Source organism: Myotis brandtii, unplaced genomic scaffold (genome assembly GCF_000412655.1).
Source record: "Myotis brandtii unplaced genomic scaffold, ASM41265v1 scaffold182, whole genome shotgun sequence".
NCBI lineage: Eukaryota > Metazoa > Chordata > Mammalia > Chiroptera > Vespertilionidae > Myotis > Myotis brandtii.
This window is the reverse complement of record NW_005356751.1, coordinates 3,558,984-3,578,704: the sequence shown is the minus strand read 5'-3', so window position 1 is coordinate 3,578,704 and position 19,721 is coordinate 3,558,984. Positions and strand designations below refer to the sequence as shown.

General features: G+C 43.0%; 2 protein-coding genes across 4 annotated transcripts in view; one reads left to right on the top strand and one right to left on the bottom strand.

Annotated features, from left to right (window-relative positions):
- GALK2 (galactokinase 2) overlaps positions 1 to 13,938 on the top strand; it is a 132,505-nt gene extending 118,567 nt beyond the window's left edge. For 2 of the 3 annotated variants that reach the window (XM_005863959.2, XM_014537824.1), the window contains exons 9-10: positions 5,311 to 5,512; positions 13,369 to 13,926. In XM_005863959.2, the coding sequence (XP_005864021.1) occupies positions 5,311 to 5,512; positions 13,369 to 13,576 (410 nt within the window). In that variant the 3' untranslated portion in view covers positions 13,577 to 13,926. Of the gene's footprint in view, positions 1 to 5,310; positions 5,513 to 13,368 lie in introns of all 3 variants that reach the window. The other variant, XM_005863960.2, reaches the window with a different exon arrangement.
- Positions 13,814 to 19,721, bottom strand: part of FAM227B (family with sequence similarity 227, member B) — a 201,768-nt gene continuing 195,860 nt past the window's right edge. Inside the window, exons 15-16 of the mRNA XM_014537823.1 lie at positions 17,498 to 17,567; positions 13,814 to 14,068 (exon numbers count right to left, since the gene is read on the bottom strand). Of these exons, the coding sequence (XP_014393309.1) occupies positions 13,976 to 14,068; positions 17,498 to 17,567 (163 nt within the window). The 3' untranslated portion in view covers positions 13,814 to 13,975. The remainder of the gene's footprint in view (positions 14,069 to 17,497; positions 17,568 to 19,721) is intronic.

Here is a 19,721-nt window from a genome sequence, read left to right as displayed (position 1 = left end):
TTGGGGGGTGGGTGGGTGGAGGGATTGAGCAAAAAAGAAAAAAAAGGGAAAGAACTCATGGACATGGACAACAGTGTGGTAATGTGGGGGGGAGTGTGGTGGGTGGAGGTGGAAGAGGGTATGGGGGGATAATTGGTGATGGAAAAAATAAAATAAAGAAAAAAAGAAAATTAGATGTTAAATGTTGGGAAGAATAAAATAGGATGGAGAGAATATATAGGTGGGGGAATTACTCTAGACCAGCCGTGGGCAAACTACGGCCCGCGGGCCGGATCCGGCCCATTTGAAATGAATAAAACTAAAAAAAAAAGACCGTACCCTTTTATGTAATGATGTTTACTTTGAATTTATATTAGTTCACACAAACACTCCATCCATGCTTTTGTTCCGGCCCTCCAGTCCAGTTTAAGAACCCATTGTGGCCCTTGAGTCAAAAAGTTTGCCCACCCTGCTCTAGACCGAAGTTGTGGAAAGGTCTCCTTATAGCTGTGACATCTGAGATTTGAATAACAAGCTGGGACAGCCATGTCAAGATCAGGGGGAAGAGCATTTCAGAACAGCTGCTGTAATGGGCCTAAGGCAGGAGCCCCATATGGTGTAGGGAAGTCAGGGGGAAGGCAAGTTTAGAGCTAACAGATAGAGTCATTACACAAGTGAATTTATTCAACAACTTTCACAGTTTAAATGTATATGGCCATGCTCACCTAGATCTCAGAATCTGTGTCATGATTCCAGGATCAGAATCAGTAATTATCTATAAGAATCACACTGGAGAAAATTCATGTTCTAAAGCCTATACGATATGTCCTGCTTCAAAGCCTCAGATGTCCCCTCCACAGGATAGGATGCTAGTAGTACTTTAGGAAAATGGCACCTGGTGTTATAGTCTAAAATTGAATTTGCTTTGAAAGAAAGCATGTATGAATGAAGACAGTAACAACTTCCTTCATCTTTAATACAATAATTGCTCTGTAGGATTATAAGCGTTTATATACAGATGGGGCAGGGAAGAAAGCTGTGACAGTTTTAGATTTTCTTGCATATTTTGGTAAATGTACAACAGAGACCTGATGAGTTGCCAGCAAATAACAAGCCAGAACCCTGGATCGAGAGAGCATTTGTGATACCCAGCCAACACAGAACTGCTTTGCCTCCCACAGGGTGGTCTCCAGATCTGTTATAGCCCTTAGCAAGACTTTATATCACAATTGAAAACAGATGCCCTTTCTGCCCTCTCCTGCACTGTTGAGTTAACTACCGTTCAGGGGGCACACTTTCGAATGCCTAGCAAGAGTCCTCCTTAGACATTCTGTTTCAGGAGTCTTGCTCAGAAACACCCTGCAATAGACAACAGACACAGATGTTGCCAGATTTGTGAGGGTCTAGTAATCTGCTTGGTGCTTTCTGAATGCTTCTTATCACAAATCAAAATACCATTACTAAGGTTTAATATAAAAACATCTCTCTGGACAGTTTCTGCTTTAGAATATTTAATCATAACGAAAAACATTTAATCTTAAAGGACTATGTAATCCTAAAGGGAAACCAAAGCATACTCTCCCTAATGGACTATATTGAGTTTTATTACAGGAAATGGCCCTAAAACATGCTTATATTATATGTATATGACATTGAAAACCCAGATTATATAAAAAAATCACTTTAAATTCTTGATTTAAAGAGACTTATTAGCCTTAACTGGTTTGGCTCAGTGGATAGAGTGTCGGCCTGCGCAGGTTCGATTCCGGTTGAGGGCACATGCCTGGGTTATGGGCTGATCCCCAGTAGGAAGCGTGCAGGAAGCAGCCGATCAATGATTCTCTTTCATTATTGATGTTTTTATCTCTCTCTCCCTCTCCCTTTCTCTCTGAAATCAATAAAAATATATATTAAAAAAGAGACTTATTAGACATAATGGAATATAATGTGTAGATTTTGGTTGGATCATGGTGTAAATCAATTGACATTTAAATGACAACTGGGACATTTAAATATGCACTGAATATGTGACAATATTAAGGAATCATTTGTAATTTTGTTAGATGTGATAATGATATGGAGTTATGTAAGAAAATATACTTATATTGTGGACATGCACATGCGAACATGTAGGGAGGAAATGTCACATCTATAATTTATTTTAAAACACTTCAACAAAATATCAATTGAAGAAAATATGGCAAAATGTTAATAATTGTTTAATTTATGGGCTCATTGAGTTTACTGTAATATTTTCTCTACTGTTCTGTACATTTGAAAATTTTTATAATTCAAAGTTTTAAACAAAATTTTTGCAAGTTGGAGTATAGTACAGTGATTTGTCAGCTAAATAGCACTGCTTTATGGTCGTAGTGGATGTTGCTTTATTGTGCCTTTTGTGCTGTGATAGTAAATAGCAGTGGACCTGGAAACTAGATGATTTCTTCATAAAATGGAACATTACAATAAAAACGAACCAATAATCTCCCCTTCTGCCCCCAACCCCACGCTCTGATTTTGTAACTTGGCCCATGATTATGGGAGATGAAGTAGTTAAAAAGTAAAACTGAAACATGTGGAATCCAAAAGCTAGTATTATTTTTTTTCATTCTGGAATGTAAAGTGCTCTCTCTCTCTCTCTCTCTCTCTCTCTCTCTCTCTTCCTATCTCTAAAATAAAATTTTAAAAATAAAGGGAGGAGGAAGGGAGAGGGAGAAAGAGAGCTAGAAACATCAATGATGAGAGAGAATCATTGATCAGCTGCCTCCTGAATGCTCCCCACTGGGGATTGAGCCCTCAACCTGGGCGTGTGCTCTGACTGGGAATTGAACCCTGACCTCTTGGTTCATAGGTTGATGTTCAACTACTGAGCCACACAGGCCGGGCTAATACTTTGTGTCAATTATAGTTGACACACAGTATTATATTAGTTTCAAGTAGGCAATATAGTGAGAATTGACATTTATGTAACTTACAAAGTGATCACCACAAAATATCCAGTATCCATCAGTCACTGTACAAAATTGTGATATTATTGACTGTATTCCATCTGCTGCACTTTACACCCTTGTGATTTGTTACTAGAGGCCTGGTGCACAAAATGCGTGCATGGTGGGGGAGTCCCTCGGGCTTAAACTGGCAGTCGGACATCCCTCTCGCAATCCGGGATCACTGGCTCCTAACCACTTGCCTGCCTGCCTGCCTGATCGCCCCTAACCACTCTGCCTGCCTGATTGCCCCTAACCACTCCCCTGCCTGCTTGATCGCCCCTAACTGCCTCTGCCTCAGCCCCCACCACCATGGCTTTGTCTGGAAGGAAGTCGGACGTCTGGAAGATGGCTGGTTGACCTGGTCTAATTAGCATATTAACCTTTTATTAATATAGATATATTAGCATACATAAAATTATTGGCACTGTCTTGGGCACCTACATGCCAATCAATGGCTCATCTTTTCCCTTCTCTGTTCAGAGATTTTGAAGAGTGATCATTAAATCTACCTGTGATCTCTCTTCAGACAGTGTATTTTTACTGTCAGTATATGCCAGTATTGGTATTTTTTCTTATTTTTCCTCCATACTTGGTGTCAGTGGTTGCAGATTCAATATCAAAGGGAATCTTGCTGTCCCCTTTCCTCAATACTAGTAAGCTGTTGAATACCAGCACCTCATTTTTTAAACAACAATGACTATATGGAGGTATCTTGCTTTGGGGGTTAAAAATAAAGTCCTAATATATCATTATCAACAATGGACGGTCACTGGAGCTCCTGCTGTGTAAGGCACTGTTGAAGGTGCTGTTGTGGGGTGAAAGGTTGTAGTGGTGGAATGCACAGAACCAGAAGACCAAGTCTTTGTCTTCAGCAGTTGGCAAACTTTGCGGAGATAGGAGAAACAATTACTGTGGAAAGTACTGTATGTGATGACCACCCAAATGAGTGCCACAGACTGCAAGTGTGGTACAAATTCAGAGTCAAGAGATTGTTCCCATCTGGGGCCATTATAACTTCATGGAGCATATAAAGGAGGTAAAATTTTGACAGGGAGAGAGAGCAAGAAACTCCTTTTGTGTGGACCAATGAGTATACCCAGAAGCAAGGAGTGTTTGGATAACTATGAATTGGCAAGTTTGGCTGGAGGGAAGATTTCCTATTGGAACGAGCATGTTGAGTCTAAGAATTTGGATTATGGTAAAAACTGGGGAAGCAGTAAAGGTTTGGGACCATGAGTAAGGCTATGTGTTAGGAGCTCAATCTGACAGTGTTGACCTCAAGGGAGGTTGAGATTAAGACAGGAAGATCAATTGGGAAATCACTGCAAAATAGTTTAAGTGGGAAAGGAAATAAAGGTTAAATTTGGGTAATGACAGTGGGAATAGAAGGAAGGGATGATTACAAAACACACTGTAAAAAAAAGAACCAATTAGATCTGATGACTGCATTTAGGTCCTCTTTGAAAGAGAATAGGAAAATTCACATGAATTTGTATCATTTCATTGATGCAAGCAGTCAACTCTAAGTTTAATATGTCTAATATGACTCAATTGAGAAACTTTGAAAGAGAACTTTTCATTATTAATTTATAGGAAAACTAGCCCCACACTTATAATTAGTAAACTGTTACACAAATCCTAAGAATGAGCATTCACTTCCTGTAGCCTTTGCTGCTTTTTTATCCATCTCTAAGAGCCAGGAAGATGGTGGTATGGAGGGGAAAAATGTGACCCGAGACTTTAGCAGAATCTATTGGTTCATAAGTGGAATGTAACAGTACTTCCAAAAAAGTAGTAATAGTCTAGGGGAGAGGCACCTGGAGGAGAGTCATGTAAAAAGCTGCCTCGAAAGGATGTCCTTCAGTGGAGGACAGACCTGGCTCCAGAGGGCTCTTCAAGGGAGAGCTTGGAGCAAACACTCTGGCCTTACTCTCTCCCCTCTGTCTCTTGCTGATCTTCCTCTCTCCCATCTAGATGGCAAGGGAGCGTGTTGGTGTGCCCCACACCGGCCAGCCTCCTGGGGCAGATGTCGGGAAAGGGAAGGGCAGAGAGGAGAACTGGGTGCAAACAAGGTGACAGTCACATCCTCTTCACAAAGCATAACAACATGGGGGGAAAGGCCTGGAGGAAGTTCTTCATAGAATCATAAAACGTTAGAGCTAGACTTAAAATGAGACATGTAGACTTTAAAGAATTCTTTCAGTGAAGGAGAGACCTATATAAAGTCTAAGGTATTGATAATGAAGACAGAAATGCAAGTCCTCAATAACTGTACTTTTCTTTGTACTGGTTTGTCCGGTAACTATTCCTAACCTTGTTCCCCATCCCCTTTCTTCCTAAGTGCTCATCTTCAAACTGTACCAGCGGGCCAAGCACGTGTACAGCGAGGCTGCGCGAGTGCTCCAGTTTAAGAAGATCTGTGAGGAAGCACCTGACAACATGGTCCAGCTGCTGGGGGAGCTGATGAACCAGAGCCACGAGAGCTGCCGGGACATGTACGAGTGTAGCTGCCCTGAGCTGGACCAGCTGGTGGACATCTGTCGGTGAGGCTGAGACAGCAGCGTGGCAGGGGTGGGGGGATGCTGCCAAAGCAATTGTTTGAATTAATGAAAAAAAACCACACCGCATTTTCATGGCCTTCTGAGTGAAAGATGATCCTTGCCCACTTCCTGTATGAAGAGTTGTGTGTGATATGGAGCCGACCTTGCTCCTTCCTGAACGTCTGTGTGATGAGAGACTGGAGGCCTCCTCCACGCTTCACGAGTGGTTCCTTCAGAACATCCCGGGAAAGACATTTCAGGGGGCTTTTCTCAGACATGGCCCCTGTTACCTTCTCCTGATAGTTCATCCAGTGCTGCCCACTGCACTGCGGCTCTGCCAACATCTCCTGTTTGGTGTCCCAAGTTTAGTTTTATTCAAAAGAACAGAAAATGGAAAGGGAGCCTCAAGCCTAATAGGATGCTGGGCTAGAGGGAGGTTGCTGAAGGGATTAACTCAGAGAGCCAGCATTTCCTGCCTTCCCGGTTTGTTAGGCAATTTGGGGGAATAAAGATGAGAAAGCCCAGTTTATGAATGGTTGGTGAGACAGAAATGTAAAGAGGGAAACTTTCAGGGAGCCTCTGACCAGTTCGTGTGTAATTGCTGGTGAGTGGGGGGAACAGAGGAGAATGGTCCCTTTGCCCAGAGGGATCAGTGACCTTGGGAGAACTGAAAGGGAAACTGGGCACACTCTCAAATGGCTACATGTTGTTTTCACTGTGAGAAGATAATACATGAAGAGAATATGAGAACTGTCTGCAATTAGCAATGAAAATACAATTTGCCACTTGGCGCCTATGGCTTGCCTCACTCATTGCCACACCCGCAGCCTGAAGAGTTTAAACCAAGCAGCCCCAGTGATTGCACATGGCATGTGTAACCCGACTTGCTGAGAGATTTGAACAGAGCATCGATGACAATGACTCTGCTGTCGTCAGTGTTTGCTCACTAATTGCCAGGAAGCCTTCCTGAGCTTGTTTCATTGTAAGTGCTCTTTTCAGAAAATATCAAGGGCCCAGGAAATGGAAGGGGACAAATATCGTTCAGTTCTGGACATAAGAGGAAGAGAGATGGTTTGTGCAAAATCAGGAAGCGTCACTGCCTGTAAGGTAGTGGGGTGGTTTGAATCCTACCTGAAAAGCAGTGGAAGGGCATTTGCTAGCCTCCTGCAATTCACTAATGAACTTTTTCTTCCTGGGATGGTCCACAAGCTATGGCTCTTGTGGAGCTTATATTCTCACAGGGAAAGAGGGAAATGACAATTAAAAAGAAATCAGATGGTAGTGATAAGTGTTATGAAAAAGAAGAAGGGATAGAGAGTACCAGGGCTGAGGGGGGAAATCTTTATATGGAATGGCTGGAGGAGTCCTCTCTGAAGAGAGTATTTGAACAGAGACCTGAAGGAAGTGAAGAAATAGCATAGCAAGTAGATAGGTCCTGAGTGAGCATGTGGCTGTCATGTGAGGTACAGTAAGAAGACCAGTGTGGTTGGAGGACAGTAGAGGAAGGACAGAGTAGTGGGTGATGAAGGAAGAAGGGTGGGAGGAGCCACACCACGTGGGCCTTGGGGGCTATGGAAGCGCTCTGGCTGAAGGGAGAAAGGCGAGTGGAAGTGCTAAGGTCCTGTGCAGATGCCTTGAAGGAAGACTCAAGACGATCGCTGTGTGGGTGAAAGACAGGACACGAGATGACTCCTGGATTTTTGGCCTGAAAAAATGTCCTTCTTTCTATAAAAGCCACATTTTTGGAAGTCAGACTTCACATTTCTGAGTCAGAATGATCTTAAGATACCGTCAGATATGAGAGCAGGGAGAGGAGAGATAGAGGTGCGAGTGCTTAAGTGCTGTGACCAGTCAGCATAGTGAGGCTGTGGACAGGAGGAAGGCTGGAAAGGGGTCGGGAGCATCGCCAGAGATAATGGTTAGCTTTCCCTCCTGGTCCCCTTGTGGCACTTTAAAATTCCTTTAGTTTTCCTGAAGGCCTGCTTGGAAAGTATTTGCAAAAGACAACTAATTGGTTAAGTGAATGAAGGATTCCTATGCCTGGAATACTCGGGGCACTATTACATGCTAGAACCTTCATGTGCTCTGAGCCAGACTGCATGGAAAGGTGCCTCTACATAGCCAGTCTATCGGACAACATAGAAGCTGCTTTCTGACTCGGATGGAGAGAAGGGGAGAAGGATAGCGGCCACCAGTGCTGGCTTTTTTCTCAGTGGAGCCTTTTCCTGTTCCTCAAGAGAAAATCCATTGAGGATCCAAAGAAAAGGGGCAGGCGGGGGAGAAGGAAACTACACTCCTGCAGGGAGTCTGTTTACTTATTTTTATTAAATTAACATTAGAAGACCTCAATTATGTGAAACAAAGTACAGTATAATAATGAAGGAAAAAGATGAAGCTTGCCCAATGATAAAATAACTCTTTTTAAGGAAAATGTAAATTTTAAGAAACAGCTGAATTTTAAAGTAGGATTTGCTGAGGAACACAAAAGAGTTTTGAAACCAAGTCAATTACATGAGAAACCGCTCATTCGCTATTGGTTTCCCTGGTTGCACTTAAGGAAAAACAGTTAAGGCCATTATTTATAAGTTGACACTTGTTGAAATAAGGAGGATTCAGTGTTGCATTATTGCCCAAGCTGTTAATGACACTCTTTAATAGACCAACAAAGGTTACAAAAGTAGAAGTGCTGTCTTCCTCAGAAGGCTTTCCACAGCGTTATTCCCCCTGATCTGCTCAGCCTCCAGTGCCTGTTCTCCTGAGCAGGTCCCAGTGGGAGGAGCGAGGTGCACACCACAGTCCTGGGCCCTGTTCCCACCAGCTCAGGTGCTAACCTGAGCTCTGCCCAAGGAAGGCAGGGAGCCCTTCCCGCTGCCCTCGGGCTCACTTCTCTTTGGGCCTCTGTCTTCCACTTACTTTCCTGCACCTGCCAGATGATAGATAGATAGATAGATAGATAGATAGATAGATAGATAGATAGATATATAGATATAGATATAGATATAGATATAGATATACTATAAGCTAGAACCAACCCAACTGCTCTCCAATGGCCTTTAGCAGCTTCATTTCTAAGGTAGACTTGTAGTCATATTTTCTTATACTTTTTCATCTAAACAGTATTTGAAGTCTGTGATTTCTTGAATATAAAGTTATCTGAAAGCGGTTCTAACCTGGCTGTAAAAATAATATAAGTAGTTCTGGAAGGTCTGTTTTTCTGAGATTCTAGTTAGAAAATTTTAGGCTTCAGAGCAGATGCATGAAGTATTTCCAGGTAAAGGATCTATTACTGACTGCTTATGATTATATTAGAGGCAGTCAGTATAGTATACCATACTGACTCCGTGGTGCGGCTGGGGGCAGGCCCCCAGCGAACACACATACACACACACACACACGGGGCACCTGCTCCGAGCCTCCGCGGCCAGAGGCCCGCTCCCTGTGGGAAGCTCCCTGAGGGCTCCCGGACTGTGAAAGGAGGCAGGCTGGGCTGAGGGACCCCCACCCCCTGGGTCGGAGGCTTGGAGCAGGTGCCCCGTGTGTGTGTGTGTGTGTGTGTGTGTGTGTGTGTGTGTGTATGTGTGTCTGCTGGGGGCCTGCCCCCAACCGCATCGGAGGCTCAGAGCAGGCACTGTGTGTGTGTGTGTGTGTGTGTGTGTGTGTGTGTGCGCGCGCGCGCGCTCTGGGGGCCTGCCCCCAGCCACGCCATGGAGGCTCAGAGCAGGCGCCTCTCTGTGTTGATCTCTCAGGCTCTGGGCCGCGGCTGTGTGTTGTTCTCTCAGGCTCGGGACCGCGCCCGACCCCTCCTCCTGTGCTGGTCATGACTGTTACAGAGTCCCAAACTCATTTGCATATTACTTCTTTGTATATATAGATTATACTAGAGGCCCAGTGCAAAAAATTCATGCACAGAAGGGAAGGGGGGTCCCTCAGCCTGGCCTGCACCCTCTCCAATCTGGGACCCCTTGAGGGATGTCTGACTTCCAGTTTAGGCCCAATCCCGCAGGGACCGCTGGCTCCTAACCGCTCGCCTGCCTGCCTGCCTGATTGCCCCTAACTGCCTCTGCCTGCCGGCCTGATCACCACTAATCACCTCTGCCTGCCAGCCTGATGCTCCTAACTGCTCCCCTGCTTGCCTGATTGCCCCCTAACTGCTCCCCTGCCGGCCTGATCGCCCCCTAATTGCTCCCCTGCCAGCCTGTTATTATAATTAGACTAGAGGTCCAGTGCACGAAATTCGTGCACGGGGTGGGGGTTCCTCAGTCGGGCCTGCACCCTCTCCAATCCGGGACCACTCAGGGGATGTCTGAATGCCAGTATAGGCACTGGGGATCGGGCCTAAACTGGCAGTCGGATATCTCTCTCACAATCCGGGACCACGGGCTCCTAACCACTCACCTGCCTGCCTGCCTGATCACCCCTAACTGGTCCCCTGACGGCCTGATAGCCCCTAACTGCCTCTGCCTTGGCCTCCGCCACTGTGGCTTTGTCCAGAAGAATGTCGGTCTAATTAGCATATTACCCTTTTATTAGTATAGATTATACTAGAGGTCCGATGCATGAAATTTGTATAAGAGTAGGCCTTCCTTCCCCTGGCTGCTGGCACTGGCTTCCCTTTGGCACCCTGGACCTGGACTTCCCTCCGGCCCCAGCTTCATCTGGTCTAATTAGCATATTACACTTTGATTATTATAGATTATATTATATATATTATATTAATATATATGCCATTTCATATATAATTGACTTGGTTTCAAAATTGTTTTATGTTCTTCAGTAAATTCTACTTTAAAATTTACATTTTGTTTACTTAAAAGATTTTATAATTGGGCAAGTATCATGTTTTTCCTTTATTATTATACTTTATTTCACATAATTGAGGTTTTCTAACATTCATTTTAAAAACCTGAGTAAATATTTTGATATTTTTTTATTTTAGTTTTTTTTCATCACTATTAGTTCCCCCTATACCCTTTTCCACCTGCCCCCACTACTTCCCCCACCCATAATCACCACACTGTTGTCTGTGTCCATGAGATCTTTCTCTTTTATTTATTTTTGCTCAATCTCTACACACACTCCCCAACTCCTCCATGCCCCCGCCAAAAAGATGGGTCTATTTATGAATCTGCCTCTATTTTGCTTGTTAGTTCAGTTTGTTCATTAGATTCCACATATGAGTGAAATCAGATACTTGTCTTTCTCGGACTGCATTATATCACTCAGCATAATGTTCTCCAGGTCCATCCACGCTGTTGCAAAGGGTAAAATTTTCTTTCTTTTTACAGCCAAGTAGTATTCCATTGTGTACATGTAAAATAGCTGTTTTATCTACTCATCTACTGATGGACTCTTGGGCTGCTTCCAGATCCTGGCTATTTTAAATGAACATAAGGGTGCATATATGCTTTCAAATTAGTGTCTCCAGTTTCTTTGGATAAATTCCCAGAAGTAGAATTGCTGTGTCATAAGGCAGTTCCTATATTTTGATATTTTAAAACAAATATAAAACCCAACAGCCAATTTTTAGAACCTAACAAATGCCTGGAATTATGCTGGGCTGCGATTAGAGAGATAGATATAAGCTGTCCCTGAATTTAAGATTTTCTAAAATAATTAATTTAATACACATTTGTATAATATAAAAATACTTATTTTGAAATAAAATTGAATAGAAATACATACAAGGCAGAATTCCTTGCTCTTTCTCTTTGTAGTTTGTAGCAAAGTTGGGTCTTATTGGATTTCCCCACCCCCATTATCTTGTGCATGGTGCCTTAGTAAGTGCTTTATGGTCAAATCAGATCCTTTAAAAGTTGGAAATTTTATTCAGGCTTTATTGGGTGCCTGGAAAGTTATAAGAATATACTTTCCAGTGATAAAAGGATCAAAAGGAATAGTCTATAATCTCCATCTCGTATCTTGCCCTAGCCTTTGTTTGATAGATCATGCTTTTTAAGGCAGAGGCTTCTTTTGTTGTTTTGATCAACCTTTCTGCACTCTTCTTAGTCCAGTTGCCACAGTCATCAAAGTGGTATTTGGGAGATTTTAGGGTTTGGTTTTTTATAACTCTGGTATTGCCTCTCTGATGGTTGCTGCTCAGGACCTACATTCTTAATGTTTTACTGTTCTTCCAGGGGAAAAATGCAAACATGAAATGTTCACTAAATGCCCTTGCTCACCTGCTTCTTAATTTAAAGTTTTTATTGGTCTCCTAACTTTTGGGTCTCTGGGACTTTTGATGACATATGCCAAAGGGCATATTAAATACCAGTGGGGACACTGCAGACAGGCCCTTTCCGCCTGTGAGTGTGTAGCTGGGCGGGCTGCTGACCAGCTGCTGGGCAGACCCTGATTTGTGATCACAAGTGCCACTGGCTCAGGGCACAGGCTATTTATAATAGCACTTATCGTTCTCTATTTGGGAAAGTCAAGCTTTGATGATTTTAGACCATGTGGTTGATGCAATTTACTCCATGTCATCTGCAGCCGGCAGGGTGCTGACAGCCGCTCTGGGGACTCAGAAGTGAATGCGTTCACCTAGGAAGACTTGAGCTTCTGCTCTCTGGAAACTTGCGGGACACTCAGCACAATAGGCCCTTTGGTACAGTTCTTATGGGGTTTGCAGTGAGTTAGAAACAACACTCAGTTTGCTTTAAGTTCAGTTTTGAAACCACAGCTTTCAGAAACGGTTCCAGTGAAAAACTGTAAGAAAATATGCCTACAAGTTCATTGAAGACCATAAGAGACCTGGTTGGCCTGTGTCCAGCCAAATGGCACAGTTTGGGCCTTAGAGAACGGAGGAGGAGGCACAGTGTGCTCTAGATGAGGCACGGTTCTCCGGAGGTGCTTCACTGACACCTCTATTGTTCTAGCATTTTCCCCAGGGAAGAGAGTTTGATGTGACTGACAACTGTTTGTGTTTTTTTTTTTTTTCCAAATCACCAAATTGCAAATTGGCCCTTTGCCAGCCTACGGACTCAGAGTCATTCTAGGATCCCAGGGCTCCATGCAGCTCTTGGGTCATCAGCTGAATGAATGCTTGAGGGACAGGAGGACAGGAGTGGTTTTTATTTGTTTGCAAGCATTTTTGTTTTTTTCCTTCAACATCTATTTTTATTTGAAAAGCATACTTTAATGAATAAAGCAGATGATGACAAGAAATCGATTGACAAAATTATTGAGGGGAAGTGAATCACTGGTGTGCATTAATTCTGATGTTCTAGAGTAGGGGTAATATTCTACTGATATTTTCCAGGAAGTAAAGTAGCTCATTTAGATGGAAAAGGGGGATGACATTGTGCTAAATTACTTATGGAGTTTTTAACCTGCTATAAATTTGGAGTAAATTTATTAGAATTGGAAGTACATGTTAACTTTATTGTCAGGATAAATAGCATCCTTTAAAGATGAGTGATCCTTGTACTTTGTACAAATCTTAGCTTTGACAGTGCCTGGTTGATGGTGACTAAGCTCACCGCCTGCTGTGTGGTGGATTATACAATAGTTTCCATCCCAATTGCACATTTCATTGGATGGTAAATTCTGAGTCCAGTTGTCAGACCAGCTCCTGAAGATACAGGAAGATTCCATGAAATCACCACTCAAAGAGCCGTATAGCAGCCTACTACGAGCCAAAACCAAGGGCCAGTTTTAGATATAATTAAATTTGAAATTACCTCTGCAACAGTATAAATTTTCTAATTTACTAAAAAGTTCACTGGAGAAAACCCTACAAAACAATACACACAGATGCACTCTCTTTCATTAGAACTTGGGTAGGCTATGTGTCTTATAAGCAGCAGCCAAATCACTCTCATGTTCATTTACAGGATCTAATTTTTCTTTTCTCACTGTTTTAGGAAGTTTGGAGCTCAAGGGTCACGACTCACAGGAGCAGGATGGGGCGGCTGCACAGTCTCATTGGTACCTGCTGACAAGCTGCCCAGCTTCCTAGCAAATGTGCAGGAAGCCTATTACCAGAGTGGTGATCGGTGCCTGGCACCCGAGAAGCAGAGTTTGTTTGCTACCAAACCTGGAGGCGGGGCCTTGGTTTTCCTTGAGGCCTAAACAATGTAAAAAAATCTCAGAGAAACTATTTAGGGCATTTAGGAACTGGCAGGACTTCTCATGCCACAGTAAATTAATCCTTTCTGTTTTGTATTATGATGAACGGTTGCTATTATCAAGATGTGTTTCCAAAGAAATGGTTGCAAGCTCTTTAAGCTTCATAACGATTATTTTTCCATCTTAAAATATGTTTTCTACCAATAGGAGTCAAAATTATGGTTGGACAGATCCCTTAAGTATGATTTACTAGGATTTATTGACTGTAAGATTTTTAAAGATGAATTGTAAAAGACAATCCCAACCTCATGGATTGGACTAGAATTAAACATACTGCTACAGTTAAACTGAAACAATTGACTTGTGTACAGTATCTTAAACACAGTTTACTTCTGGTTTCTCTCAGTGCTCTTCTTCATCCACAGTATAGTCTTCTGTTGATGATGATGATGACAGTGATGTCAGAAGTTCTCTGTCAAGCTTGGCTTCATTCCGCTATGAAAAGAATACATTATTAGGGATGCACAGATTTTCCTGGACAGCGTATACTGGAGTGTGAGATTCCCCCAGTTACCAACATGAGCATTATTAAAAGACTAGAGGTCTGGTGCACGAATTCGTGCACATTGAAAGGAAATTAATTAGAAGAAATATTTTAATATTGCTATTCGCCCTTTCTCTATAATAGAAGTGTCAACCAAATTCACGATAGACAATGATAGAAACACACGTGTGCGACTGGTGCCAGTGAGAGCTTTATATGTATCGTGCATACTCGAGTCAACTTAGCCTTTTATATCTATTTATATATATAAAAGCCTAAGGGAACATCTGACCATTCAACCATTTGACTGATAGCTATGACATGCACTGACCACCAGGGGGAAGATGCTCAATGCACAGGCATGGAAACATGGAACAGACTGATGAATCTCAGAGGGAAAGGGAGCAGGGGGTGAGCGGGAGGGGGTTAACCAAAGATCTTATATGCATACTAGAGGCCCAGTGCACGAATCCCTGCACTGGGCCTCTAGTATATAGAATAAGCTTGCTTAATTAGACCTGCTTTCTGATTTAGCTAAACTTTTTCCAGCCCAGTGAAGCACCCCAACTTCTCTTTCAGGTAATTATCAGCAACACAGCAGTAAATATCAACATGAAGCAGATTATTATTGTAGATCATGCAGGGAGAACAAAGGGTAAAATATTTAACTGCAGCAGTGTTTGACTATATTCTGCACAGTGAGAAAACCTGAAGTCATTTTCAAGGTCCACCATTTCTTACTTCTTTTCAGTCGGGTCAAGTTTCTAAGCTTTCTAAATCTGTTTTCTGGCTAATGAAAAGAAAATAGGATTCTACCAGTCTCCTATCTACCTACTCCAGGACTTCTGTGAGGATCAAATGAGATGAGGCACAGGAAAACTCTTCACAGACATTTGATTAAAGTGTGAAATGTTTGCACCTGGCTATAAAGCAAGTCATGTTCCTGGGTTGAAGAAACTGCAAGGAGGCTTGTCTTCACTAGGGAGAGGAAGCCACCTTTCACCCCTTTATTGTGTGTCTAGTAAGTCTTATTCATATATGTGGGCCAGTGTAGAGCTGGTGTGCAGGTATGTGGGTAAGAGTATAAAAGGCTTAGAGAGTTGGTTCTGAGATTGGGTAGAGGTATTGGTGGGTACCTGTATATGTTTATCAAACGTGGGCAGAAATGTTTGGCCATGTAACAATGGTAAATGAATGGCTTTCTCTCACGGATAGAAGACAGGAGGGCCTTTTTGAATTATGTAAAGATTTAGACCAGAAAGCATTTAGTGATGTAATCTGATAATTGAGACAGCAGTGGTCTTATGGCATGAATTATCCAGAAAATTACCACAATTTTCTATTATCCTATGATTGTTTTTTGCTCATTAATGTGCAACTCAAAGATTGGACATCATCATCTTGAATCTCAGTTTCATGGAGGCTCAGGCAAAGTTCGTTGTAATATTTCTCAAAGGACAATAGTCATATAGAAAGTACTAGAAAATCCATTATTTTATTCTAAAATAAATTTCATAGCAGAAAGGCAAAGACTTAGAAAACTTAAGTCAAATTTATTGAAAGAATTTTGAGTTTTTAAAACTCAATAATCCAGAATCTGAATTGATTTAATTTTTTAATACTCACCTAAGTATATATTTATTGATTTTTCTTTTCTTCTTTTTTTTTGAGAGAGAGAATGAGAGAGAGAGAAACATCGATTGGTTGTCTCTCATATGTGCCCTAACCAAGCTTGTAACTTAGGTATGTGCCCTGACTGGGAATTGAACCCGTCTCATTTCAGTGTATGGGACAATACTCTAACCAAGCCACACTGCCCAGGGCAAACTCTGAATTGATTTTAAATTCTTTGGTTGTTTTTTTTAAATACCTATTTTCCACAAAAGATCTGTGGTTGTTATATAATTCTTTAAAGATACCTACATTACAGTTTTTTTAAAAAAGGCACTTGCCATTGCTTTGCTATCTATTTAAAAAAGAACTGTTTTTCAATAAGACTATCACCAAGTGTTGTTCTAGAAATTCTGAGAGATATCAAACTTTTGTGGAAAGGACGAGGCTAGGGCCACTGGGAAAAAAAAGGTTCATTTAGAAGATGGAATTTGAGCGTGAATCTGAATTGCTGACCGTGGAAGATCCGATAGTACTTTGGCCTCCATTCCTATGGGGCAACAATGAACTGGAGCTGAGGAGGTCATTGCCTGGTGTAGACGAGGGGAGTGCTCTCCAGTGAGCCAGTTTCCACAGCTCCTCGTACTTCCCTAATACTCGAGCCGTTTATCATTGACTAGCTGAGGTCAGCGTGCCCTTTCCCCGCATACCTGCACAGGTGTTTTCTCTACTAAATAAACATCTCTCTGGACCCATGTCTCCAGCAGTAGTAGTTAAGAGATACCAATAAAAATGGGAGAAAGAAGTATTTTGTGTCTGTGGAAGTCCTTGGAGGGAAGGTAGGGGAGGGTGGGGGTAAGGGGGAGAGGTCAACCAAAGGACTTATATGCAAGCATATAGGCCTAACCAATGGACACGGACAACGGGGTGGGGGGGGGGGCGGTGAGGGCATGAGCGGGGTGGTAGGGGATAACGTGGGGATAAGGACACATATGTAATATCTTAATCAATAAAAAATATATTTAAAAAAAGAATAGTCCTGTTTGTTTAATATTAAGCACCTAGGTATGTTACTCCTTTCTGTTGCACCTTTCTGGCTCCTATAAGAATTGGATTAGATGATTTAACTCCTGTTTTGACTTTACACCCACAGCCAATGAGGACTTCCCTAGATTTTTGATTGGTAGCCTGGCATACTGAAAAGAAAAGGCTCTCTCCTGCTCCTGACCTCAGGTTGCCCAGCCTTCAGATTTGTTGTACACTAATCTGTACATGGCCTTGCCTGCTGGGCGGGAAAAGGCCCTTCTGATGGCACAGGACTGCCCGTAAGCAGGAGAGGAGAGGACACGGAGAACGGGAAGGTGGCCCAGTCTCTTTCCTTTTCTTTCTTTCCACTCTGTTCAGAACCTTTTCATTTCTGTCTTATGTTTCTGTTAATTGTGGGTAGGGCCCATTCATTTAACACAGTGGTTGGGATCCAATATATTTTCAATTATGAATGGAAAATACGAATATGATTTCAAACACCAATAATTTTCTGTTAATTTGAAAATCTGACTGATTTGGAGGTTTTTAGTTGCATAAACTATCCTTGGTCAGAAGCAAGGGGTGGGGATAGTGGACATGAGATAGTCACGGACATGTGAAATGTGCACATGGATGATGAAATAACATATGAAGCCACATACTGTTTACTTAATATTGTCTAGTCTATATACTAGTAAGAGAAGCTAGAGAGACTTCTCAATCAGTTAAAAAACAAAACATACCAGTTTATGTAGGAACTTCTTAAAGTCTTTTTCAATCTCTAAAGGCTTCTTGGTAGCCTTTGCTTGGAGTCTAACATGGAACAAAGAAAATCGTTAACCAAACTAGTTTTTATACTGACACCAAGGCCAACATTTACAAAGAGTTTAATGTGCCGGGCACTTGCCAGCACTTTGCAAGTGTTAATTCAATTACACTTGCAGCAGTCTTATGCAGTAGGTACTACTATTATTTATCCTGTGTTATCAATGAGGAAACCGCCTCTGGGAGGTCAAGTCCCCTCCCCACAGACGTAGAGCTCACAAGTAGCAGAGGATTAATTAACCCAAGCAGTGTGACTGGAGCCCTCAGTTCCAACCATGGTGCGACACTGCACCCCAGCCATGAAGCGTCCTCTTCGGAGAGATGCTGCACACAGCACTCCCTGAGCTGACCCCACTCACAGGCTCCAGCACAGACTTTAGGAAGGGTCAGTGGGGAGAGAAGAGTAAAAGAGACTGGCAAGAGAAAGACCTGGGGGACAAAGAGAGAGAGACATGGAAGAGGCAAAAGGGTGAGGGTGCTCACTAGACTAAACTCACAGAGAGTGGGAATCCAGGGCTCTCTCATGGTTTCTGTCCCTAAGTACTCATTCAAGAATTATTTAGGAGGGAGATGAGTAGTTGAATCCAGAGATCTTTGAGGCAAGAGGCAGAAGTAGCCTAGGCAAGGAAGGGTAGGAACTTGCAACAAGGGAGAAACATTAGTAGCAAGAGAAACATGGATGAGTGAAAGAAAAATGAAAAAGGGTAAAAGGTTATTATTTCACTGGAAATTTTCAACTGAGACATTTTAAAATTATTCTTCCTCCATGAAATCTGTAGGAAGTAAAATTTTCTATGAATTCCAAATATACTTGTGCAAGCATAAAGTTTGGATTGCCAACCCCCTGCAAGGCCTGCTCTAGGTTTCTTCAGTGTTTAGGGTTGCCCCGAGGGCACAGTAGGGCTACCTCTTGGGGGTCTCTTGCTTTAGTGCTCTGTGAGTGATAAATGTCCCCTCGCTCATCTTCTACTTTGCCTCTGCCAATGTTACCGCCTCAACCTCACTTCTTATTACCCTCTGGGTCTGTCCTTCTCTGTTTCTCAAGTGTGTTCTTACAGTTCGGGTCTCTTCCTCATAGTCTTATTTACTCCAAAATACCCCTGTGCCCTTTTCCAGTCATACCCTCTTAGAATCTTCTTGACCTGCAACTCATCTTGAGACCCTGGTTCATCTCAGTTGACATCAACCCACCTTCCAAGTCTCTCCTTTGGTTTACAGCCCCCCTCTATTTAAATAAATAACAGCTTTATTGAGGTATGTCACATACCATAAAATTTACCCTTTGGAATTGTACAATTCAGTGGTTTTTAGGACAGCTGACCCTGGAACAGCACTGGTCTGGACTGCATAGGTCTGTTTATACATGGCTTTGTTTTTGCAGTGGAGGCAGAGAGCCAACTGCATCAATCTACACCATTCTGTATGAGGGACTTGAGCCTCTGCAGATTTTGATATTTGCAGGGGTCCTGGGACTAATACCCTGTGGATGCGCAGGGACAACTTAAGCTTTGGGGAGTCAAAAGTTATATGTGGAATTTTGGCTGTGTGCAAGTCAACATTGTTCAAGGGTCAACAGTATGCTCACTGTTGCAGTCATCACCACTGCCTGTCCCATCCTCCGACTGCCTTTCTTCTCCATGAATGCCTCATTTCTGAAGATTACTAGTACATGGTGTGCCTATGAGTTTAACAGGCACATGGAATGTATATATCCAAACTAGAGGCCCGGTGCACGAAATTCGTGCATGGGAGGGGAGTGCCTCTCAGCTCAGCCTACACCCTCTCCAATCTGGGACCCCTCAAGGGATGTCCGACTGCTGGACATCCCTCTCACAATTCGGGACTGCTGCCTCCTAAGCGCTCGCATGCTTGCCTGCCTGATTGCCCCTAACTGCTTCTGCCTGCCTGCCTGATCACCCCCTAACCACTCCCCTGCCAGCCTGATCACCCCTTAACCACTCCCCTGCCAGCCTGAACGATGCTTAACTGCTCCCCTGCTGACCCGATTGCCCCCAACTGCCCTCTCCTGCTGACCTGGTCACCCCTAACTGCCCTCCCCTGCTGGCCTCGTCCCCCCCAACTGCCTTCCCCTGGTGGCCTGGTTGCCCCTAACTGCCCTCCCCTGAAGGCCTGGTTGCCCCT